The 25,280-nt window shown below is 44.0% G+C and overlaps 1 protein-coding gene across 8 annotated transcripts in view; it reads left to right on the top strand.

The window, feature by feature from the left end:
* The first annotated feature begins 1,987 nt into the window (after positions 1-1,987).
* Positions 1,988-25,280, top strand: part of LOC308145411 (calcium/calmodulin-dependent protein kinase type II subunit gamma-like) — a 42,864-nt gene continuing 19,571 nt past the window's right edge. For all 8 annotated transcript variants that reach the window (XM_080516841.1, XM_080516839.1, XM_080516836.1 and 5 more), the window contains exons 1-7: positions 1,988-2,174; positions 5,818-5,912; positions 15,849-15,908; positions 19,552-19,606; positions 19,738-19,803; positions 23,192-23,264; positions 24,527-24,629. In XM_080516841.1, coding sequence (XP_080372967.1) covers positions 2,110-2,174; positions 5,818-5,912; positions 15,849-15,908; positions 19,552-19,606; positions 19,738-19,803; positions 23,192-23,264; positions 24,527-24,629 — 517 coding nt within the window. In that variant the 5' untranslated portion in view covers positions 1,988-2,109. The remainder of the gene's footprint in view (positions 2,175-5,817; positions 5,913-15,848; positions 15,909-19,551; positions 19,607-19,737; positions 19,804-23,191; positions 23,265-24,526; positions 24,630-25,280) is intronic.

Genomic DNA, 25,280 nt, shown 5'->3' with positions numbered 1-25,280 from the left:
ACTCAGCGGTCAGTGGTTTCTGTTGACAACTGGAAAGATCTCCTCCCAAGTTTGATGTATGCACGAGGAGTTTTCCTGTTCTCCCCGTGGGTACATGTGCTCTCTCTGGCGACTGCAGTTTAAAATCAAACATGCGTTTCAAGTTAATCAGAGCTCCTTGTGTAAATTCGCCTGAAAAATTGGTGCGTCAGCCTTTTCTTTTTCCCCCAGATGGTGACACTATCGATAAAGAAATTATTTCTGGATTGTGATGACGGTTGGATTGTGGTATTGCGGTTACAGGCTCAAATCGGGTTTTGCATATTCTCCCCACGTGTCAGTTTACATCAGATACTCCAGTTTACTCCCGCAGTCCAAAGACATGTGGTTCTCTGTGTTTACCCAGTGGTGGACCGGTTGACCCATCCAGGGTGTAAACTGTTATAGAGGATTTTAATGGCTTCATAAAACCAGCTTTAAGTTCTAATTTACGGGCTTATAAAGGCAGAGTTTTCTGTACCGATACTAAACCTCTTCGGCGAATCAATGATGTATAATCTGGAGTACATTCCCTGGATGAGGTTGAAACCCGTCGTGATAAACGGTACGAGGTGTACCTGGAAACGACCCATGAGAGAACACGCAAACTCCATGCACAAAGGCCCTGGCCTGGATTCGAACCAAGACGCTCTTGATGCGAGGTGACAGCGTTAATCATCGCGTCACCCTGCCAACCTAGCCAACAGTCAGTACAATTTAAAATTATAGCATGGCAGTAGTAGGGCAGCACCAAGACATGGCTTTTGTATGTCCACTACCTCCATCACATAAAGTTACACACCTCCCCCTACGTGGGGTATATCGACCTATAGAACTTGTGATGTGTAGCGCTGCCACGTTCTCCTTCGACAACCAATCGAGTTTCTTTCTTTTCTTCTGTGACAACTTTTGCTACTTATATTTTCAAATGGGCCATTTTTGCCCCACCGAAACTGACAATTAAATTATTGCAGGAAGTAACGCCTGCCTCGTGGTGTCCGGGTCTGTCCTGGGAGATTTGTTGCATTGCAGGGATTTAGTGCAGGTTGCCCAGTAGTTCCTGGACTATTGTCTTTATATTACTTTGACCCCCATTTTCGCCTGCACTGGGAAAGTGATCCACAACCTCTTTCTCGCTGACGGCCCCAGGCTGGAAATCACATCCCAAAAAGACCCACATACGGCTCAGTGGTGGTGTGGTTCGAACTCCCACTTCACAGTCTGGGTGCAGATTGCGTTTGCGGTGGGTTTCTCAGCAGGTACTGGAGGCTTCCTCAGTCCAAAGAGATTATTGACTGGTATACTAGTGAATTGGTTGGAGGCGTCTACTCAGAATTTACTCCACCCTTAATCCAGTGTCAATTCAAGCCCTCATGATTCGAGCTGGGATGAAATTGACATGGATAGATGCTGTCTGTGGGGTAGAGGTTGGCACTCTTGAACATCCATGGAAATATTCTGTGTACTTTCCTTCAAAAGTCCCCCCCAAAAAACATGTGAGGTTAGTGAAATTGCCTTTGGATATGCAAGTGAGTATGTGTGACTGAGTGACACAGAACATTGATTTATTTTTTCCACATTTGTGAATTTATTTAGTTTGATTGCACCTCTCCAGCAGCGAATATAATTAGAAAAAAAGAAAATGTTGGTGTAGTTTGAAATCCTCTGACAAGGAGGGTGTGTTGAGTGGAGGGGAGGCAGTGCACCTCGGCATCTCCTCCCCACGTTTCCAGTGACTTCATTGAACTGAAGGAAGGCCCAGGTCTCATGCTGCACGAGCCAATTCTCGCGAGGATTCATGCTCTCTCTCTCTCTCTCTCTCTCTCTCTCTCTCTCTCTCTCTCTCTCTCTCTCTCTCTCTCTCTCTCTCTCTCATCATCACTCCTCCTCCCCCTCCTCCTCTCCCCAGCCCCTCCCTTTCCGTCGTTGCTTGCCTCTCTCCTCTTCAGTCTTGCCTGCCTGTCAGAAAGGTACTCCAGTGTCGGAGGCTAGGCTACCCTCCTCCTCTCGGACCCCCCCTCCCCGTACGAGAGCCAGCCGCCGTCGTACCCCAGGGCTCGGGCTCCCCTCCTCTCTCACACGGCTCCGACCATGGCAACTACCGCGACTTCCACCCGGTTCACCGACGAGTACCAGCTGTACGAGGAGCTCGGGAAGTAAGCAGCCAAGCCGCAGCGTTACCACTGTGCATCGTGTTTGTCTTGTCGTTTTTTTTGTTTTTTTTCCTGTCTCCCCCAACACCCCCCACCCCTCTCCCCACCCCAACCCGCCCCCGCAGCCTCGCCTCGCATTATTTCTGGTTAGCCAGCTCGCGGGGCTGACAGTCCGCCACAACCGCGCGCAACGCTGGCCATGTTTGGGCGCTTTAACGATTTGTCATTGTCGCGCTGCAGTAGCGCTACATAACCGCCGCTATCGGCTAACTAGCCGCCTCCCGCAGTAACGGGCAGCGCTCGCGCACTAGCCCCACGAGCTACCACGCTGATATCGATAAGCGAGCCGAGCCGCGGCGCCTCCACCCCGCCGCCGGTGAGAGCCGAAACGCGGCACGAGTCGGCGCGGTCGTAAAGCCCTCGGCTCTTCCGCGTGCGCTGGCTCGGTATTTTCTGGCCCGCCGGAGCCGCCGGCGGGGCCCCGGGAGACGCCGGAGACCTGTGACATTTCGCCGGCCCGCGGCTCTTGACAGCTCCGTTGCGGGCTCGGCGGACCTGATGAGGCTGCGGTCGCTCGCTAACTAGGCCGGCTCACTCTCTCTCTCTCCCCCCCCCTCCCCGCTCCGAGCAGCTGCGGATGATTTGTGTAACCGTGTTGAGTAACGCTACCTACCCCTGGATCACTTAACGAGGAAGTTATTCGGCTGCTTTTAATGTTTGCGCTGTAATGCCTCCGCACACCAGCTGTCCCCCCGCGCCGTGTTATCAATACGGGTATTGTGGGGACGGGGGGGGGGGGGGGTAATCTCCGATCACCCGCATTAAAACGGCGGGTTTGCGGTTTACTGTGTAGGAGGGAGTGACGTGTTTTCTCGGTATTTTGATGACGGAGAGAAAACCGGACCACCACCTCCTCTGTTACAGCAGCAGCAGCAGCAGCATCTGTTGTTCTTGGCCGCTGGAGCTCTTTTCCCCTCCTATGCACATCCGTCCACTTTAACTTTATTCATCTGCACCTTTCATGCAGCTGAGAGACGTGCAGGCTGCTCCAAAACCTCCAATCCACTGATCCTGTCAGGGAAATGAATAAGACGAACAATTACTAATATCCAAAATAGGATTGTTATAAGACATTCTCAACACTTGCACGTCATCCTGCACAGCTTAGGTGGAATCTAAATTTACCAAAAGAAAGTGCACCGTATGGAAATCGTGTAGCTTACTTGTCTCAAAAGGAGATGATGCCATATAGAAGATAAATGGACGGGTGAATATCAGTCTGTGCAAATGTATGCACTTAAATTTTTTACACATGCCGGGTAAGGTGCCGGTGTGTGTCATAGTCAGTTGATGCAATTGCACCATCCATTGGCCATAAAGTACATGATATAGTGAATAAGTGCCCATTCAGCTGCTTCTTTTACAGGAGTCGCCACTGCAACCCGTTGCAACTCGCAGCATAAACCTGACGAGTGTTTTACGCAGGAGACAAGTGATGCTTCAGCCCACTCGTGGTTAAGACTCGTTCTGGTATCAAATACACTGAATGTATTAAAAGAATGGCTTGAAGAAGTCAAAGTAAAGCAAGAACTCGCTGGAAAAAACTGTACAAGACTGGCCCAACGTTGTGGTAGCAATGGTGGCTTTCCACGTTTACAGGTACCCCAGTCTAGTGCAAGTATCAATGCTATGCTAAGACAATGCACATAAAACAAGTAGCCAAATAAATGCAAAGGAACAAAAAAGGCAAAATAATGGATGTAATATGACTCGGGAGTGATTTTCTGATATTTCCTTGTATTTTTATAATTTGTATGACTGCTAATAAGTGGAGCAGGTGTTTTCGAGTTTTCCAAATTACATCATGCAGTTGCAAATTAAAATGTGAAAAGGAGCATTTTCTACTTTTAACCAACATCTGCTGAAACTGTTGATTAGCCAGTAGCCAAACTCATACTAATCATTTTTGAATGCCCCTTTGCTGTAATTCTGCCCGTTAGTTTTAAATCCCCTGAAGTCACCACCTGATGGGATCCAGTTGTTTGGCAGCCAGAGATCATCCATGGATGGAGCACACTGAACATGCTGTTGATCCTAAGTGACAGAGAAAGACGGAGACTCTCAGCAGGGCCTTTGTTTCTTTTAAACTCGGGCAAAATGGAAAATAAATGTCATTCATAATTTGGCATGGCATAGTCTGGAGTCTGAAAGTTGCATACGTATAGGCGACGACGGTTTCATGTCTTTGCCTCAGAAATTGGGAGATTGGCATAATACAATAAAGCGTCATCATTATATCTTTGTTTTTATTACATTTTACACATAGAAAATCCAACGTTAAGCCCTTCACAAGGGTAAAAATACACTAAAGTTAACAAACATGACAGGTCAGAGTTATGAGTCTGCTTATTACCATTGAATCAGGTGTTATTTAGGAGGATATAATGAGGCCATTTTTTTTTTTTTTGATAGCAATGCTTACGATTGAGTCATATTTAATATCTAAGGGCAAAGCTGGATTCATCCAGGATTTTACTCTGCTGCTCAGATCCTGTTAATCTTGTCAAAAACCTGCTTTCCCAATTGCGTCGAGTCCGGCTGTTGTACACAAATGAACAGCAGCAGGGGAACACGAGCCCTATAAAGATACACTGGCCTTAATTTCCAGCTGCCATTTCCACTCTGTCCCCTAATAATTGATGGTAATCGATGGCACTGATTGCACGGCCAGTGCACACTGCACACTTGTACACACCTACACAGCCTGCAGACTGGCTCCGGCCTCCACTGCCCCAAATTCTTCTTCTCTCGACCGGCCACTTGCCTCTGCTTCTGCTCCTGCATGTGTTTGCTAATGCATCTTGCCCCGTCATAGGTTATTAGCGTCAAGGCACTGACTTGTAATGTGTCACCTGTCACCCCTCATTTATCTGTAAATAATTGAGACTAAGAGCAGAGCTGAGCGCAGCAGCAATGTAGCGGCCCTCCAGATATAGTAGTGAAAAGAAGTCTTCTGCCTTCAGGGAAAGCGTTAAGGACAGAAACTGGGGGTAGTACAGGCTGCAAGGCATTCGAAAAATCATGCATAATTGCTTATTTCATAACTCTCAAAATTGTACAATCATGAGAGCTGCGACGAACGTTCGCGTAGGTCAATATGAAACCTCCTCAGTGTTGCAGTTGTTTTGGAGTGTATTGTCCCCCTTCCTTTATGTAGGACAAGATTTATAACTGTGAATGTACTAAATGTTGGCCATTGTTGTATGAGATGCAGCCTGGTCTTTGCAGTCGCTGCTGCAAATTGAATTTCCTCTGGGACGGGGTGAAGGGTGGTGGTGGTGGGGGGGGGGGGGGGGGTTGCATTGTGTTGTGTGCATATCAAAGATTAGCAGAAGAAAACTTCTAATCCAAGCCCTCAGCTCATATCTATGCTCGTACTCGTGCTCAAGAGTAGCCTGTTGTGTTGCTGCTGGTTTTCTTGTTTGACTCGCTGTGTGTGCGCATGTGCGCGTGCGTGCGTTAGCATACACAAACAAACCACTGCCACATGTGTGGATGCAGTTTCAAATGTCACACTTTGTTTTTGTGTGAGGGAGGGCATGTGCAATGGAACTGATGTTTGCTTGTTTATGTTCTTTCTTTTTAGGGGAGCTTTTTCAGTGGTGCGTAGGTGTGTTAAGAAGTCATCAGGACAGGAATATGCTGCAAAAATCATCAACACTAAGAAGCTGTCTGCAAGAGGTATGGCAACACAGACGGACACTGACACATGCATGCATCCCTTCCTTTTGCAGAGTGTTGACAAGCATATGCGTATTCAAAATGTACCATTACAGACGGGATCTGCATTAAAAGCAGCACTTCATATGTGAACAAGCGCAAACGTCAGGTTTGTGACTAATCCCGTAAGCTAACTACTTGACAAATCAAGGTACTTCATCTTATTGATGGACAAATCCAGCAAGTTCAATATTGCTATAAAACAGTTCAACTCATTGATTTTCAGCTTGGCCTGCTGCGGCCTACCGGAGATATTGAAGTTATAACTATCCTAGTACTGTGTAATGAAGCTATTCCCTGCTCCGGGTCTGTTTGCTGTATATATCACGCGGCCTTCTGGGAAATTTAGTGCATGCATTGCAGTAAGCAGAGGAAATCTTTAATTTAGTCGTTGCTTTCTGTTGGGAGGTTCTTATCAGCCACCTCTCGGTGGTTTAATAACGGTCTTTATAAACACTGTATTGAATGACTCAATCAGCCCGTTGTGGGGTGATTATAGACAACCACCGAGCAACTAATTGATCCAAATTCCTAAGCAGCTCTCTATGGATTTCAAGATTTTGCTGTTGCAAGGTGAATTGTTGATATTCACGTTGCACTGCAGTCCACGCCTGTGTTTTATTTGTTGGCTTTCAGCAGTGCGTCTGCCTGCACAGATCCACACCCACGTGAACATACCTGGTGTGGCGTGCCACGTCGTAACGATGACGTGAGCCCATGTCACTGGGTCAGAGCCTCATCCCAGCTTGTGTCAGAGATACTTAATTGCTTTCTCCTTTTCTGTATGAGGCTGATTAGTCCCGCAGACTCTCGTTCCTGGCGTTCACACAAACACACGTACACCTGACTTCCTTTGTTCTCCCCCCCCCCTTTTTTTTTTTCCTGCACTCTCTTGTTTCCTCGGTCTCTCTTTCTCAGCTAGCCTCTCTCACTCATTGCCTTTCTCTCGTCTTCCTACGGAGGTGGATTGGTTTGTATTGAGGCTAATCCACTTATGCTAAATGTATCTCATCAACCACTAAGACCCCACAGATTCCATAGGCGCCTCCCTGTTTGCGTGTGCGTGTGTATGTGTGTGACTAAGGAAGCAGGGAGTATTGCTAATAGAGCATGCCTGCTTTGTAAGTGTGGTGTAATGCCTTTATTGTTCCATCCCTACCATCAAGTGTCCACATCGGGCAGCTTCCAGCATTAATGTCCCACCGCGAACAAAGTAAGGGCTCAGCAGAAACTCCTCTCGTCTCTTTGCAAATGCAGGGCGCTCGATGTAGACCGGCACAAAGTCAAGAGAAGACGTGGAGGAGATGGAGATTTCTAATACTTTAGTCATGCAAGGCGCTCACTGACACTTCCTCGCCAGGGAAGCAAGGTGCAGTGAAAGCAGAAGGAGACGAGATAAAAGTATTGAAGCAGGGGAACAAGAGCATTTTTGTGCTCGGGAGAAATGCAGTGGGCTGCTTCTCTGACGCAACATGCAACCTACACACACACACACACACACACACACAAAAAAACCGTCCACACCGGGCGGCCGCTGCGTGAGCAGGCAGCTTGCCCGATAGGATTTGGGTGGGTTTTTTTTAGCCCGATGGCGAGAGTGTGACCTCACGCGTGGCCTGGTGGGTAAGTCTCTCAAAGCTCTGGTAAACACTGCAGTAATCTGAGGAGGGGGGGGGGAGGGGAGAAAATGGGTGGGGAAGGAAGGAAGGAAGGAAGGAAGGAAAGCAAGAGACCAACAAAGGAAGGAAGCAAGGGAAGACATGAGGCTGGGGATGGGTGTAGATATTTGGTGGAGTGGCTTTGTGTCCAGGCTGCTGGGGGATAATGAAAGTGGGCAATCGCCTGCACCAAAAGACCACACCTGCTGCTCACCTCAGAGAAATGGACTGTTCATGGTGGCTTTTGTTGATATAATGAGGCTTGTTTGACTGGCAAAACAAGTCTATAATAGATTTAAAAAGTTAATAAAGGAATGTGTCTGGTTGCAAATTGCTTGTGATGTGAATGCACGCAAATCCTATTAGTTGTACACGGCAACGTGGAGAGTTGCTGCGTTGGTGTAATACGAGTTCATCTATGCAGACTGAATGCGCTGCTTTATTTTGTTGTTGATCGAAGTGGCTCTGGAAAGTGGTCGGCTGCTGCATTGTCTGCTGCAACACTTTCTGCAAGTGTGTGAGAGTAAGAGGGAGAGGGAGTGTGTGACTGAGTGAGTCAGAGTGAGACAGACTATCCACTTTAATGTAGTACCTTAATACTTTTCCCCTCCATGTTGTTTTAAGTGTCCCACGGTATCTGCCCAGGAGCTGTGTAATTGTCCCAGTGAGTTATTTTGGCTGTGGGACTTACATTGTTAATAATGCTCAGTAAATTGTCAAATTTGGGTTTTATTGCTCTTTGTTTGATTATCTTTTGTGGCTTATGTCCATTATTATTGTTATTGTTATTATTATAGTTATTAACTGAGCTGGATGGTGGAGTATTAGTTTGAACTCTGCTGTCACATCAAGTATATCCATAGTTGGAGATCTATTTTTTTTTTTCCTGTGTGGAGTTCGCATGTTCTCTCTGTGGACTTTGAACTTCTCCCAGGTGGAAACATGTGATTCTGTCCAAGTCGACATTGAGATTCCAGCATTGGTGGATGAATCGCTTCCATCAGAGCCAACTTATTCATCAATTTTCAACTTTGTGGATCCTAAACCTACATTGATCCCAATGATGTGCTTGGTGTGATGTGTGTGAATGATGTGCTTGCACCATCAAAAATATCCTAGAATTCCTAAGATTGGAAACGAGGTTGAATAAGAATTGGAGGATTTTTAAAGAAAGTCAGCCAGCACATGCGAGTTAAGTGAGAAGAGTAAATGATATTCCTAAAGTCCATAAACATTGAGAATAAACTTAAAAACTGAAGTCAAATAATGCAATAATTGTCATTTCAATGTGATTCTGTCTGTTATGGCAAATTAAGGCTTGCAATAAGGCCTCCCTTGTAAACCACAGGCACCATTTAATAGACGTATAAACACTTCTGTTTGATTCGATTGGCACTTGAAATTGACTGAGGAATTTTGGTCAATGTAACAGTGTTTATGTAAATGTAGGCTACAACGCTGCTCCTAAGCATATAATCTTTGCTTGTGTCAACCAGGAAGCTAAATCAGATTGACAAAAAAGGTTGGTCTGTAAACTCGGGTATTGTTCGGGAGACGTGTTGGCGAACCCAAGAAAACTGACAAAAAAAAGTGACCCAATGTCTTCGACTGTTGTTCATTTGTTCCCTGTATCTTGGGTTGGTACAGTGATGAGTCTTTCAATTGAAAAGGCAGTGGTCCCAGTCTGTGTTCTGGACAACAAAGCCAACTGACCACCTTGCCAGTGGCGTGTGTGTGAATGGAAGAAACTGAAGTGCTTCACAGAATCCAGAAGTATCGGAAATGTGTGTTATAAATGAGAGCTGTCTCGATCATTGTTGATCTTCTAACCGAATTCTCACCACTGATATTTTAGCCCATCTGTTGACAATGCTGCTGTTTAGATATATACCGCAGCTCTATAAGGTGCAGCCGTGGAGCAGCATTATCTCCTTTTTTCCAGAACGGCTCGTCCAGTACTGACACACCTTTCCTCTGCATTTCAAATAGGCGACCTGCTCTTATCATGGCTGCCATTTAGATACCTTTGGGTCATTTTACTTTTACAGGAACCCTCCTGAGCATTAAAAACCCAGACAGCGAATGCTGCATTGAAAGGTCACAGTGGTCATCATAGTTGTTGCTTTGTGTTTGCATCACGCTGCAGAACCGACGTTCCTGATGCAAAGAGGCTGATTGTATCTACAATTTTAACAATCCCGAGGGATTGTTTTCCAACTGGACAATAAGACCTCACACACTTTCCTCGGCACTCCTCCATGTTGGTGTTGTTTGCTTGAGTCAGTCTTGTCCTTGGAAAAGGAAATGAATAAACGTGACAGGCGGTAATGAAGCCATTTGATCAACATCGACACAATACGTTGCGCTGCGTTACGTGTAAAAAGTAAAAACATTTTTGTCACCTCACCTATACTATAAGTGGGGTCTTATAAGATTTCTTTCTAAGGTTTGTCCCTGTTGTCAATAAATTCCTATTTTCCCCAAATCTTTGTCTTTTTGCTCATGTGCTTGTTCCTGAGAGCTCTTGTTTCTCTCTCCTTTGTCTTTGAGGGGAATTACAAAACCTTTGTGGAAAAAGTTTGCATCAGTGCCTCTATTGGTTACATCACTGGTATTCATTGTAAATCACTGGATACATAGTTTTTCTAATTCTAAAATGACTATTAACTGTCTGAAATGTATACACTGACGCAAACATTTGAAAATATTAAGAATAAAAAAAGCTGCAGGCTTTAATCACCCTGTTACCATTGCAGTTGGCACTGCATTTGCTCCTCCCACTGGGCACAGCCAGTATGATTTGTATTTCGATATTTCAGGAATATCGAGCTAAACATGCCTGTTGTGTGCATTAAAGATTTACCGGGTGAGAATAGGCCTGAGTAGGACTTCCTGATATTTGCTATGATATGATATGCTATTTGCTTCATGAGACATGAAATGACGTTGCTGTGCATTGTGAGAACTGTATGAATGGCAATGAAGACAAAAACTTAAATAGACACTGGTCCTGTTTGTGAGATTGGTTCTTCCAAAAACAGTCCTCTTTCTCTTGCCTCTACTTTACATCAAAACATTTTTTGTGCCATTGATGCCTACGCTGTTATCACCAACTATAAAATGATTAGAGCTTTCAACCAGTACATGGAGACATCATTTATTATTTTGCTATATGTATACTGCATAGCTAATATTGCAATAATGATACATTTTCCAGTATATTGTGCAGCCCTGGATTTAATCATTTAATCAAACTAATTTGGCTTGAATGTTCATTCATTCATATGAAGCAATTCAGAGACGATTATCTCCCTGATGACTCCATTTTAATAGTGAAGTCGTTTTGCTTTGCAGCCAGTCTAATTTTCATTCAAATGAAAGCAATACCATGTTTTTGCCTTTTAATCATGGATTTTAAATTGGCATCACGGTTGTCGCCATGGTTGTGTGACCGCAGATATTGTAAGATAATTTTTTTGACACTGCCAAAAAGTTGCGCTAATGCCGTCTCACCTAAAAAAAAAAAAAATTTTAAAAAGCAAACAAACCATAAAACATTGGGACTTCATTGTAACACCAAACAATAGTTTTTAAATTCCTGAAAAGGTAAAATGTTGGATTAAATCCACCTTCTGCCTACTTCCATGCCAAACAATGACGACTCATTGATATAGTTTTTTTTTTTTTTTTTGGTGGTTTGCTTGTTTATTTTCTGAAGGCACCAGCTCACAGTGACGTTTGTTTGTATTCAAGTATGTTGTCCACTGTTGATTCAATAAAGAGCAAGATCATGCAGTCCAACTGACTTACTGCACGATGACGCCCAAGTTTATGAAATCCAGTGTAGCGGTTAATAAACTGATCCGACTGTTAAGAGAAGTCTGTAGGCGCTTTTGATCCATCAGAAGGTTGTTTGTACATAAATTGTGCACGTGTAAATTCATTAGCCGTGGTGGTTTAAAGGAATAACATGATGACAAATGGTCACACTGGGTTTAACCACAACATACAGTATAGAAAGACATCATTCACAGAGAGGATCCTAGTAGAAGGAATCCTGGAAATGCTGACCCTCATTCCCAGAATGCCGCTCCAGTATCAGTATTGACATGCTTTATTTGATTCTGTCGCTGCTTCCCAGTTCTAACAGTTTGCTTGTAAACTCTGCTGAAACAGATTGAACTGGAATCCTCAAGCTTTCAGTCAGATTGTCAGCTTTGTGTGGCAGAAAGAGGAGTGAGTGAGTGTGTGTGAGTCTGTGTGTCGGGTCCTCTTCATCCTTCTCAGCTGATGTAAGATGGCTGTGGGCCCGCCCCATGGCAAAGCAGATGGCCAATTAGAGAGCAGCAGGAAGTGCCAGTAATTACCCTCCAGCCTTCTCTTTCCTGTCTTCCTCCACCACACACTCTCGCACCAACAAATAAGGAGATTGAATGAATTAGTGAGTGCTGCAGCGACACTGCACCAGGGCAGACAGTTATACATACACTAACGCATGCACACTTGTACACACACACACACACACACACACACACACACACACACACACACACACACACACACACACACACACACACACACACACACACACACACACACACACACAACACAGGAGCCGTGATCCTCTTCTAGCAAATGGACGTTCCATGTAATCCTCCCTCCTGCACTGTCTGCCTCTCCATCCTGCGTCACTGCTGTAATTAGACGGAGGTTCAGGTCTCTCCCTTATTCACGCGCTTTCTCTCCGATGAGTGGAAATCTACACCTGCAGGGAGACGACGGGAAGGTTGGCAGAGAGAGCAGACCGAGGCAGACTAGAGCCGTGCGCTGCTTGTAAAACTCATCGAAGTCAGCAACAAGTTAAAAGAAAGTTGGGTGAAGAAAAGGCAGACGTGACAGCCAGGAGAGGGATCCTGCGTTTTATTATAATGTGCTCCTGTATCGCGTTTGTAGCAGAACAGCGGGGTAAGGTGATAGTTGATTGCTCGGCAGCAGCAGCAGCGGCAGCAGCAGCATGTGAATTTTATCTGGCGTTGTTGCTGCACTGGGGAAATGAATGCAAATCTTGGTGAGGCTGCCGGTGAGTGGTGTCATCACCATGGAGCTGTGGGGTTGAGGCGGCTTCAACACCTTGATAATGTGCGCACACGCCCACGCAGCGACACACTAAGTCATACTACATCGTAATTACAGCTACTCCTCGTGACCTCTGACCTCAGAGGCATGACTACGGGACTACTATGGTGGATAATCTTTTACACGGTGATTGTGTGGCCGAACTTCAGGCAATATTCCACTATTGAAGAAACGAAGCTCACATTTGAGTCCAGTTCACTTGATGTCTGTTTCTTTGATGTCTTATCAGAAGAAGTAAACAAACTCCTTGGATATTGGCTCTATTATCCATAAAAAGTTACATGTGTTTGTGATCTCACTATGTTCAATCATGGAGCTCATCATTGCTGTTAAGACATATTAGCTGCACATGGTGGCCAATCTGCTGCAATGTACATGTTGATCTGCGCAGTATTGATGGTGCAATTGAACCACACTGCAGGTTGTTTCTAAGCAGGCAGAGATCCGCTCCTCACAGGGGAGCAGGCAGCGCATTTAGTGCTTGTTTGGTGTCCAGACTTCACACACTTCAAATACCAGCAATTCGCTCTCCCACAAACGAACTGCACCAACGGAGCGATTGCACCAGAGTTTGTTTTAATCAGACATCAACCCAACGCCTTCCAAGTGTGTGTGTGTGTGTGTGCGAACACACCCGAGAATTGTCATCTCTCTGGCACACTCATGTTCACATGCTTTGCTACCGGATTCAGTGAAATCCTCATATCCTGATTCTGGTTAGGTGTGTGTGTGTGTGTGTGTGTGTGTGTGTGTGTGTGTGTGTGTGTGTGTGTGTGTGTGTGTGTGTGTGTGTGTGTGTGTGTGTGTGTGTGTGTGTGTGTGTGTGTGTGTGTGTGTGTGTGTGTGTGTGTGTGTGTGTGTGTGTGTGTGTGTGTGTGTGTGTGTGTGTGTGTGTGTGTGTGTGTGTGTGTGTTTTTGTAAGCTTCCCCTCCCAGACAGAAGCACAAATACTGCAGCGTTCAGTAACCGGACTTCACAGTCATCCCTCTGCAAACGTGTGTGTGTGTGTGTGTGTGTGTGTGTGTGTGTGTGTGTGTGTGTGTGTGTGTGTGTGTGTGTGTGTGTGTGTGTGTGTGTGTGTGTGTGTGTGTGTGTGTGTGTGTGTGTGTGTGTGTGTGTGTGTGTGTGTGTGTGTGTGTGTGTGTGTACTTCTGCACCTGTTGGTACGCAGGTCTATTTATTGGTGGTTTTATGACCACATATGAAACCACATGACATTATTGACATTTAGCTTGTAGCTGTAATGGACATAAATGTAGCTACTCCGTCTTATTGCTGATAAGTTGGTGTATCCACACACAAATATACATTTATTCAGATTGCTCTGCCTTATTGCTTATAAGTTGGTGTATCCACACACATATATACAGTCACTCTGATTTTTCTTTCTTTGGGAAATCACAATTTCCAACGTTTTCTTAATTCATGCTTTTTCAATTGTCAGTGTCCGAAAGATGGGTAATCTCGATGGGAAATTGCCTTGTAACAGCTGCTGAAAATGGGCGCTTTAAGTTATTTGCTGTGATTGCAGTTCTAAAATTCAATTTCAGCAGAAATAGCAAGAGATGTTTGACTGGATGGCAACAAGAAAGGTGGATCTTGTAGGACATTCAGTGAAGCTTAAAAACGGTTCCTGACTTGAATGACTCCTATCGATAATCGGATCACTATAGATTTAAGCCCTTCACTCCGATCAGCCATGACATTATGAGCACTGGTGGGTGATGTAAATAACTCACATTTCCTCTTTATTACAGCACTGGTTATTGAGTAGCATGTATTTGGCTGCACCTGGACATATTCTGCCCAAAGTGGTACTTGAATATCGTCAAAGGCATTAAAATTCTCCCGCTTGCCCATTTTTGTTAATAATTGTGTTGGCCGAACATGATGATCAGAGCATCTCCATAATATCAGCTCTGGTCAGTTGTTTCAGGTCTGTGGTAGTGAAAGAGGTAAAGGAGAGAAAATGGGGGAACTGGTGAGAATGTCCTGGGCAGCCTCGGCTGATTGATGCACGTGGGGAGTCGAGGCTGGTCCGTTCCAACAGATGATCTCTCAAAGCAATTGAATCAGGTCAACTGGACTTGGTCATATTTCCAGTTGACCTGATTCAATTGCTTTGGGACGGCTCCTACCTGGACAAATGGGGATCTGCAACCGAATGAGCTACTGTAGCTCAAGCTGCTAACGCCGACAAATACACAAGTGCATCACGGATTGTTGCCCAGGGGCCCCCAAAAGAGCACACTTTATAGAACATTGAGAGGGCGGTCATTATGTTATGGCTGATCAGTGTTCACTTGGAAGGCATGGTGAGCAGACATGCCAGTAATGAGTTGACCATGCAGGATTCAGATTGTTTCATTCCTGCTAAAATGAGTAATGTTTTATTATGATCTTGTTCTCCTTACTCGTAGAAAATAAAATATTTCATGTTCATCCCATCTAACCATGTTGAGAAACAAAAGTGCAAGACAAGAAAAAATGATTTAGCAATTTTTTGTTGCACATTTTTTTACAAGATGCCACCTCTGCTGCGTGTGGGCTTTTCAACATGCTGGAGAGGAGTCTCATGAACCAGGTTGCAGACATCATGACATTGGTCTTCCAAAGTGGTAGTTGAAGGCTCCCACAGACTGATTTCTAACATGTTTCATACCTGCTACACCAGGCACACTTGAATCAGAGGTGACGACTGCTGTAAGGTTTTTTTTTTCAGGACATACATTTGATTTTTTTGTTAGTTATCTGTGTCGCTGGTACATTCAAGAAATGTATGGACGAAGACGACCAAGAATTGGTCAGCTGGGACCCTCACTGTATGTTGAGAGATCTCACATAAAAGATATCAGCTTGATGACGCATCTTTTGTTTGATGTGGCCCAAATCAGCATGTCACACCATTCTCACAAATATTAATTTCTTTTCTCCTATTGATCAATCATTTATTTGCCTATATGCCTTGGAAATGTGTGTATTTCTGCCAGTCTGATATAGCACTAGACTGCCGGACAAGCATTTTCACTACGTCTTTCTACTTTCTGTTCATAAATATATATATTTTAATATATTGAGATTCCTTGTTTTTTTGTTTCCTCAGACCATCAGAAGCTTGAGCGAGAGGCTCGTATCTGCCGTCTCCTGAAGCACCCCAACATTGGTGAGTTTTTCTGCACAACAGGATTTGTTGTTCCTGAAGCTTGTCGTCGTCGTCATCATTCTGTGCATGTGCTTTGTTGGGAGGGACGGTTCATTCTTAACCCTGGAAATGAGTTGTTACGATTGAAATTCATCAATTAAAAACTGGGTTTTTCAAATATCCCGTGTACTTATCTCCATCACATTCTCTTTACATAAATCAGTAGGTCCATAAACATTCATGAGGACGTGACTATGCAAATGAGCTCTTTCTTCTAAAGGACATTCTTGATGGACGGTCGATATATAATTTCATCCATAAGATACTTACGACCATTTTCAGCCATTTCTTTTAGAGAACAAGTCGGGGAAAAGACGAGTTTGTACACACTAGTGTGTTCAATCAGTTGTCTTTGCGAGAAAGGAAATGAAAAGTTCAACACATTGTGTAGAAAATGTAGTTTAAACTGAAAAGAGGGATGGCAGGTAGCGTGACAACACACTGAAGGTTCTCGGTGCTTCCTCTAGATCTCCACGAAGATGAAAAAAAGATAATTTTTCCCTCCCAGAATTGAAAATTGTCCACTGGTTTCTTGACTTGAGGCTTGATTCTTCATCATGTATGAAGCTTTTTTCACCTTGAGGTTACTGTTTTCTGAAGCCCATCCCAGCAGGTTATGAGTAAAGACTGTGTCCTCACAGCAGGGTGCAGAAGTCAAACCCATGTTGGGAAAACATGCAAAACCCCACACAGGAATACCCTCAAACTGTGCCAACGCGAACTACCTCTAATTCTTCACTTTTTTTTTTTAATTTTGTCATAATTGTTTTTTACTCTGGTGATGGAAAGATTAAATACAACTGTAGAGGTGTGAAGAAAACACAAATTCAATGACACCTTGGTGCTTCTAACTCTCCTTTTTCCCTCATGTCCTAGTTTTCCTTCGACCCCCCAGGCGCTCATTCGCCCCTCGCCTACTTTCCTGTTCTCTCTCTCTCTTATAGATTTTTTTCCCTCTTCTCTCCCTCCCTTTCTTGTCCTTCTTGCCTTTTTTTTTGACATATTTTGGCATCGTCGACATCCAAACTTTAGACAAAAGAGGGCACACACAAAAAAAAAAAGAGACAGATGGAGAAATGAAAGCAGGAGGAGTAAAGAGACAGATGGAGGGAGAGCGAGAAGATGGGAGGAGGAGGAAAGAGCAGTCGCTCTCTTTTCTTGCTGCAGGGGCATCCTACTTCATCTTATTATACAACTGATATTCGCTTTACATAACGATCGCTGTTTCTCTGCCGACGCTAAAACCTAAGCCGCATCTCAGGCCCACCGTCTAACGCCTGGATCCAGCTGTGTCATTCTGCTGCGCTGTAGTCTGGCTGAGGTGGTCGCCGCTTAACCGCTGGACAGGCTCATTATGCTGGTCGTCGCTTCACCAAGCTCTCGCTTGTCCTCATCCATCTCTTTTTTTTGTTTTAATTAAAAAAAAGAAGAAGTTCCAAGCCAGGTTTCGTTTCTTCTGTGGCTACGTTTGCACTCTGCTTTTTAGGCCTCATTAATTAAAAATGACGGCATCTTCCAGTAACAGAAGCCAGAAAACTGAAAGAACACCATAGCATCTTGAAACTGTATCTGCTCGTAACCAGATAGTTCGGGAAAATCTTCACAAACCAAGCAAGCTATCGAATCCACTTTAATATATGCTGTAAACCTCACCTTTCGCCCCTCAGTGTGCACCGGCAGGGGTTGAACACGTTTTAGTCCAGGAACCACATACTGCCCAATTTCATCTCAAGTGGGCGGAACCGCTAACATTTTCCCACAGTAACCTCTGAATTGAGGCAGAGCGTATGTGTACGAGTTCCAAAAATGACTCCAATCTCAACATAAAGCAAAGTTTAATGGAAGCTTCTGGTGCAAAATGCAGTGAAATGTCAGTAAAACCTCAATAGCTGTTGAACGATGCACGTTTTTACTGACTCACCCTGACGTCATGGCTTTAACGTGAGTTTGATAGCAATGAGGAAGCTAGATTTCTGCTCAGGTCTGGGTTGTGTGATGTCCACTACGCTTAAGAAATTCAATAAAAAGAAAAGAAAATCGATGATATCCCAGATCTAGGCTTTGGTTACTTCATATGCCCGCAGTGTCTACCATCACATAACTAGTAATCGTTTTTTTTTTTTTGGGAGTCATTATAAATGATGAAACGGGTAGCTTCCCAGATCGTCTCTCGATTTCTTCAAAGCCTCTTTCTTCGACACGTAAAAATCAAATATGAACACCCAGTGAGCGGGCAGAGCCCCCTCCTCTTGATCCGTTGTGCCCCGACAGGTTAAATATGCGTAGCGGTTCATGTAGATGCCCTCCTGTTTGTAGCCCATGAATTATTAAAGAGCTGATTGTCTGTTGGGTTTGCTTATGTATGAAAAAAATGAGTGGTTGGCGTCTCATACATACAAGAAGCTAGTGAATTGCGAACACTCCATAAATGTATTTAGTTGTTTTGTTTTATTTTTTAACCTGCCTATTTTGCGTTTGTGACTCCACAACTCTTATGATGCCCTTAAGTAAAAAATTGTGTAATCTACGCTAGATATAGTTATTACCAATTTTTGCCATGGTGTTTTTAAAAGCGGCTCACAGGCTGAAAAGTATAAGACAATGCAAAACGTGCCACTTGAGTTTTTGATATATTTTGCCTGGGCCTATCTCGACGTTTACTAACTGCCTCATCACAGTTGTTTTTGCATCATTGCTAGGATTTTCTCTCGTTTTGTGTAAAATGAGCCAGATGGAAAATAAAAGCTATATATTATTTCCAACACATGATCCCTCGTTGCTTTTCTCGCATTTTGAGGTTTGACCAATGCTCATTTTAATGATACCATCTTGTTGTGCACCCTGCTTCTGCTGTAGTTTAATGGCACATACACCCCCCCCCCCCCCCTCCCCTCCAGGCACTTAACTTCTTCTACTTGACCGGCCACATTTTGATAACCATCTATTGACATTAACATCATGGATTCAGTAGCAAAGCCAAACACCGCCGCACTGCTCCGGGCTCGTTTTGGTTCCAAGCTGGATGAGAAGGAGAGGCTGAGAGCGTGGAGGAGGCAGTGTGTCGCATTTTCTGCATGCTGCATTGAAATACCATCATAAAATGAACACAAAAAAAAAGGATTATATACTAAACAAAATCTGATTGTGGCATCCACAGATGTACCATAATAAGGTATCGCCATGGTAACTCGGCGTTGGTGTAGCTTTACAAGTGAAGTCTGGGTTCAATTGAGATGTTTTCATTATAGGAATTCATTTCAAACTTCCAGTGGTTTGCCTCCAAACAGAATGCACTTCTAAACGATGTTCTCCAGGTTTACTAATTACAGGCAGTGTGGGGTTGAATTAAATGGTGGTTAATTGTCTAACCACTGGACGCACATGTACCTCTGTGGTTTCAACAAGAAATCGATACATTACAATCATAGCTGACATTTATTTCCCCGGCTCCGCCTCTGGTCTTTTCATCCTCAGACTCTTTTTTTCTATTCTTTTTTTTTTTCTTCCTTTCTTTTGCAGTTATCAGTTTAACTGTCCAACACAATAGCGTTTCCATTTTGTTTGTGTCTTTACCTGACTGCGGTCTTCATGTTTCAATTTGCAGTGAGACTCCATGACAGCATTTCTGAGGAAGGCTTTCATTACCTCGTCTTTGACCTGTGAGTATATCACACACACACACACACGCGCACACACACACACACTGACATTTTATCCACGTATGTGACTGCCATCCCCGTATGCTAACAAGTCCTCTCCCTGTCTCTCACTCCTTCCCTCCCCCACGCAGGGTAACGGGAGGAGAGCTTTTTGAAGACATAGTAGCCAGGGAGTACTACAGCGAAGCCGACGCCAGGTAAGCTCCCCACATCGTCCCGCTCCCAGCGTGGAGACGTACACGCACGCGTCGCCGCAAACATCACCAACCTAATCCCATTAAAGACGTCAATCCTCACTCATTTTATGGAGCGCGAGCGTGCAGGCGCTTGCTGACGCATTGAATCGGCTTGCACGTATTCTCGTCAGGAAATGCATCCTCTTCTCAACAGGTGCATTAATATACTGCTTCCCTCCTCTCATTGAGCATCTGCGTCACTCTCCATCTTCCCTTAATAGCCAAGGAGCATTGAGACAATTTATGGAAGACGGAACCAATTACCATCAATTACAGTTTTTATTTGGTTCTTTAAGTCATTTTCTCAGGCAAGAATGGAAGTTCTCACATGTGAAGATGTAGTACTTTTTCTGTTTCATCATACTGTAAGTTGAGTATTCTACAGTACAAAAGGAACAACTTGGATGAGATGGGTGCTGATTTTCTGACACCCTCCGGGTCTGAAATGTAACACCTGCTCACGGTCAAAATGTCAGGAGTCTGTCACAAATAAAGGGAACAGTCGTCTGAACCCGTCTCTATGATGATATCACGCAGTGAACTGGTTCCATTCTGCCGTCTGTTCTGATGTTTCACTGAGGGTGGGGTTTAGGTCCTAGAAATGCTCTTGAGACTGTCTGAAGGAGCATTTACCCAGCACCACCCCTCTCCGGGGCTGTTTACTGTACCAAACGTCCGCTACTTCATTAAACTGTCACCTGCTGCTGGTCAGTTGTTAACTACCGTCAGGCTTGTAAAATAGCTGTTATAGGAGAGTAATTGTGGAAGGCCTTCCTCTTTTTTTATACAACACAGTGGGGGTTCAGTTTTAGGGACGTTTGATACTCACTTGTGAATGACATGCAGATAACTACGAGGTGAACTTTTTGGGTTGTGTTCATACGCAAATCAATAGATATTCAAATAAATTTTTCCTCCACGTTTCTTTTACTTGAATTTAATTTGAACATTATCTGAAAAATGTGTGTGTGACACAATATGGAAAATGCTGTTGGTTTGCTTCTCCCTTTTTTTCCACCCTGTTATAAGTAGAATGCCTTGATTTATTTAGATTTTATAGCTGATTTGTAAGATTTCTTTTTACATAACTTCAGCTTCAAGTCCTGTTATTATGATATTGCACAAAGCTGTGACACTAGACGTAATTACATGGTCACACTGACGGCCTCCATAATGACTAGTATATGGGAGCAAAGCTCTATTTCTCTGCTTTCTAGTAGTTTTTGAATTTTCTAGATGTCATAAAGATTGGGGGAATTATGGTTATGAGAAGAACACATGCCCAAATCCTCCCGGCAGCAACAGGATACGAGTAAAAGTGTTAATTGAACATGTAAAAGCTCTCTGTTGTTCTTTTGTTTCTTCCTTCATCACGGAGTCTCCTCCTTTTTCCTGGTGTCTGTGTGGTGTTCAGCTTATGAATTCGGTCTAAAATTGGATTAGGGGTCTTTGTCTGCTTGTACACATGGGGTGGGCTTTGGAAATGCACAGAAAGCGAGCCACGTGGATTAGGCCATGGCCATTTTCTGTTGCTGAGCTCAACCTCTGACCCATTAACCTTTTTCAGAGACGTGACATGAACATGAGCAGCGTACAGGAACGTCAATAGGATGGACTTGTACTGGCCTGTAGGTAAAATTTTACACGACGTATCGGGTGGCAGCACGCTCGCCATGCCAGCGAGAAACATCCTCATCCGCCAGAATTGAGGAAAAAATGGCAAAGATATTAGTAGCAGCTGAATTAACGCCCCCATTAATGAAAATGCTCCTGTGACAGAGAATTATTGACTTTGTGATGTATTGCCTCCCACAGAAGTTAGTATGGATTATGCAAATGCTACCTGGATAATCTTTGAAAAATAACAGTGACTACTATAGTAAATGGTTATACAGCTGTTGAATTCAACATTATGGCTCATGATAGAGGTTTCCTTTGGTTCTTTTTGGGGGGGGGGTTTATCGTTTTGCTTGTTTTTAGTGAGCGAACGCCTTTTTTCACTGACTGATCTAATTATCCATTCCTTAGTTAACTGTAACATCTTCCAATACATTTTTATGTAACAAACCCACTCAAAACACTGGCTTTACAAGAGACTGACCTTTTCTCAAAATACAACTTAATAAACAATTTTTTAACAATCTACTTGTACTACTACTTATATTTTTTCCTCACACAAATGACATTGAAATGACCAACAAAGATATGGCACCTTGATAAAATAAGACCTTAGGTTTGGTCAAATGCACCAAATAGTCCTCAAAACAGGTGACGGGCTGATTAGTGCATACCTGTGTGAAGAGTTCATCGTGTGCATTTTGGGTTGAACTTAAGTACATATTGGTATGTCTGTACTTGCATTTGTTCGTAATCTTAATTCTACATCCGTACTATGGTTTCCTTATCCCAAGTTGAGACTCACAGGGTGTCTGTCAGCCTGTTTCATAGTTTTACAACCTTCATATCACCAACACTGTAGGATTTCTCAGTGATTTTAAAAATTAGATTGCAGGACCTTGCTAGTGATATTTGGCTGCAGTAGGAGCTCACGCAACACTTAATAGAAATGTATTCATGATTTAGCTTTCACTGTTGAATTCGTGCCTTGATAAAATATTGTAAATATCACTATCCAGGTCGTACTCTGTCCTGCTAGTAATCACTGATGACATGAGCTAACTGTACAGCTAACAACACACGGTGCAGATTTAGCACCATGTAGCCAGTGAGCCTGTCAGCCCAGACCTGGGGCAAAGGAAACCCATAGGTACAGACATATCTTGGCAAAAGAATAAAGAATAGCAAAATCCACCTATTAAAGGATACGCCTGAGGTGAAGGTGATGATGGAAACCTTTACCAGGCTTGGTATCTCAATATAAATCACACATCATAACTCTGATTATACACAAACATTTCATTTGCACATTAATGTCAGACACACACACATGCCCGATCATGCACACACATATTGAAATACATGTGTACAACTTGCCACACAAGTTAACAAATCATTCTGCTACTGTAATGTCATGATTGTAGAATATTTAATATATTCAATCCTCTACAGAATTAGGAAATGGCTTTTCTGCAATTGGTTGAGTCAACTAAATCACGCATCCGAAGTGGAAAGTAATGTTGTGATTTATTTATTTTTGTAAATTTAAGCAAGCTTAAATAGTCCTGATATGAAATGCATCATTTTTGTTTCCAGCGAAACGCACAACTACACAAATCATGTGGAGTCTGTGCAAGGCTTTCGGCGACGAAGGGCAGCGACTGACATGTCTTTCTCTCCGTTTGTCCCCCTTTTTCTCTCTCTCTCTCCCTCTCTCTCTCTCTCTCCATAGTCATTGCATTAGTCAGATCTTGGAGAGTGTCAATCATATCCACCAGCATGATATTGTGCACAGAGACCTCAAGGTGAGTGGCTGCCCGTTGCCGTGACAACCACACACACGCACACACCTCTGCTCGTGGCCATGGCAACACACAGATGGCTCTCGGTTGCTCTGTCTCTTTTTCTCATCCTCTGCAGTTTTTTTTTTTTTCTTTTTTTTTGCTCGCATTCGTTTTTATTTTCCCCGGCGTCTCCCTCTCGCTCGCTTGTCTACCTTTTTTAAAATTTTCTCTTTGTACCGTCTGTCTGTTAGATCTGTCAGCAGATCTGTTAGGTTGTCTGTCCTTGACCGGGGCTATGGAAGCATGTATATGTGCAGACACACACACACGCACACACACATGCATGCATGCATGTGTGCCCACGCTGAGCACAGCCGTGGTGAGTCATGATCACGTGGAAGAGTGTGTCTCACACCTATGGCAAGGAAAGGATAAGGACTGACACACATGTGCATGTACGCACAGGCGCATACACATTCAGACACTCGGCAGGGGTCTTGTGATGAGGGAGGAGGTGAAGGCACACATGCACCTCTGGAGTTGCCAGGACAACCCGTGTGACATCACAACGCCCATGGCGCAACGAGGGAGGGTCTCGAGTTGTCCCAACTCGCCGATAGGCTCGAGGAAACGACGCGTCTCTGTTGCTTCCAGTTCCTTCTTCAACCCACTTCAAGGTGGTGATTTTAATCCTGATCGATGGAACGATAACAATTCGCATCGAATCGCACCTTTTCCGGCAAAGATGCGATGTGAAGGGAATAAATATCTCGAGGGGGCGCTGAGACACGTGTGGGTGGCTTTTGTATGCATGTGCACGCTCTCTGTTGCAGAATAACGCTATTACCTCAAGCGCTGCCTGTCTGATTTGTTGGCCTTTTATCCTGAGTGGGCTTTTTACTGCGGCCCTTTATGTCCCGCTGCCCAAACAACGGCCATTTAGAACGCTGCCACACACGCTGCTTCTCGCTAAGTACACTTTCCATTTAGCATGCAGTCTGCAGTGCTGCTTAAATGACTCCCGAGTGGTTACTATGGCTACGGACCCATGCCCATATAAGGCGTTTGTGGAGATTCTCGACTACTCATCCTCTCCCCACCTCCATCTCTCCATCACTTTCTCTCACCTCCTCCCCCGCCCCCACACCAAGCTTTGTCAAAGACATCAAATATAAATATTTCCAGAAGCTTTAACCGAGGAGTGCCTGTAACTGTGTCTGTCACCGTCTTGATCTTTTGTCCCGCTTTCTGCTTCACCATGTGTGCGTCTGTGTCTCTCTCAGCCTGAAAACCTGTTGTTGGCCAGCAAGATGAAGGGAGCTGCAGTGAAGCTGGCAGACTTTGGCCTTGCTATTGAAGTACAGGGAGACCAGCAGGCTTGGTTTGGTAAGAAAACACACAACGATGACACACTCGCATCAAATAGACCAGACAGTTACTTTATCTGTAACACTCATGGGGGGGTGACCAGCACTTCTTAATTCAGGGTTTCCCTTTTAAAACTCATTGGGAACATTTTGGATAGTTTTTAAGCACCGGAGGCAAGAATTGTTCCCGTATTCAGTTTTAACTGATGTTGCAAACAAATGTAGTTGTCAAAATAAGTTCGCAATTATGTGTTGGATAAATGGAATATTGCACGTTCAGTAAAAATGATGCTCATTTCAAAACAAAATAAACATCACCTCGAACTTGTAGCACATTTTTTTATAGCATTGAATTGTTCTTTGATTATCCTGACAGTCGATGCATTCTGGACTCTCTACTCTCCCTGAAACAATGTCCTTGAACGCCTCACATGCTGCTGCTACTCGGCAAAACCCATGAAGGCTTTTGACGCAGCGAAAAAGTATTTTCCTGTTTACTCTGCTTTGACGGTTGGAGTCAAAACACATAATGGTGGAAAGCCCCAGCATCCTCTTAAATTTTGGCAAATTCAACAATATTCCACGTTATTATTTTGATTAGTCAGTCAACTTGTTACCAGAGAGAAACGGACAAGGTTCAGTCTTGTTTGCGTTGTCTCTATAATGTCTG

This window comes from Blennius ocellaris (genome assembly GCF_963422515.1).
Source record: "Blennius ocellaris genome assembly, chromosome: 21".
NCBI classification, from domain to species: Eukaryota; Metazoa; Chordata; class Actinopteri; order Blenniiformes; family Blenniidae; genus Blennius; species Blennius ocellaris.
Note: the sequence above shows the minus strand (reverse complement) of the source record. Positions and strands in the feature narration are given on the sequence as shown.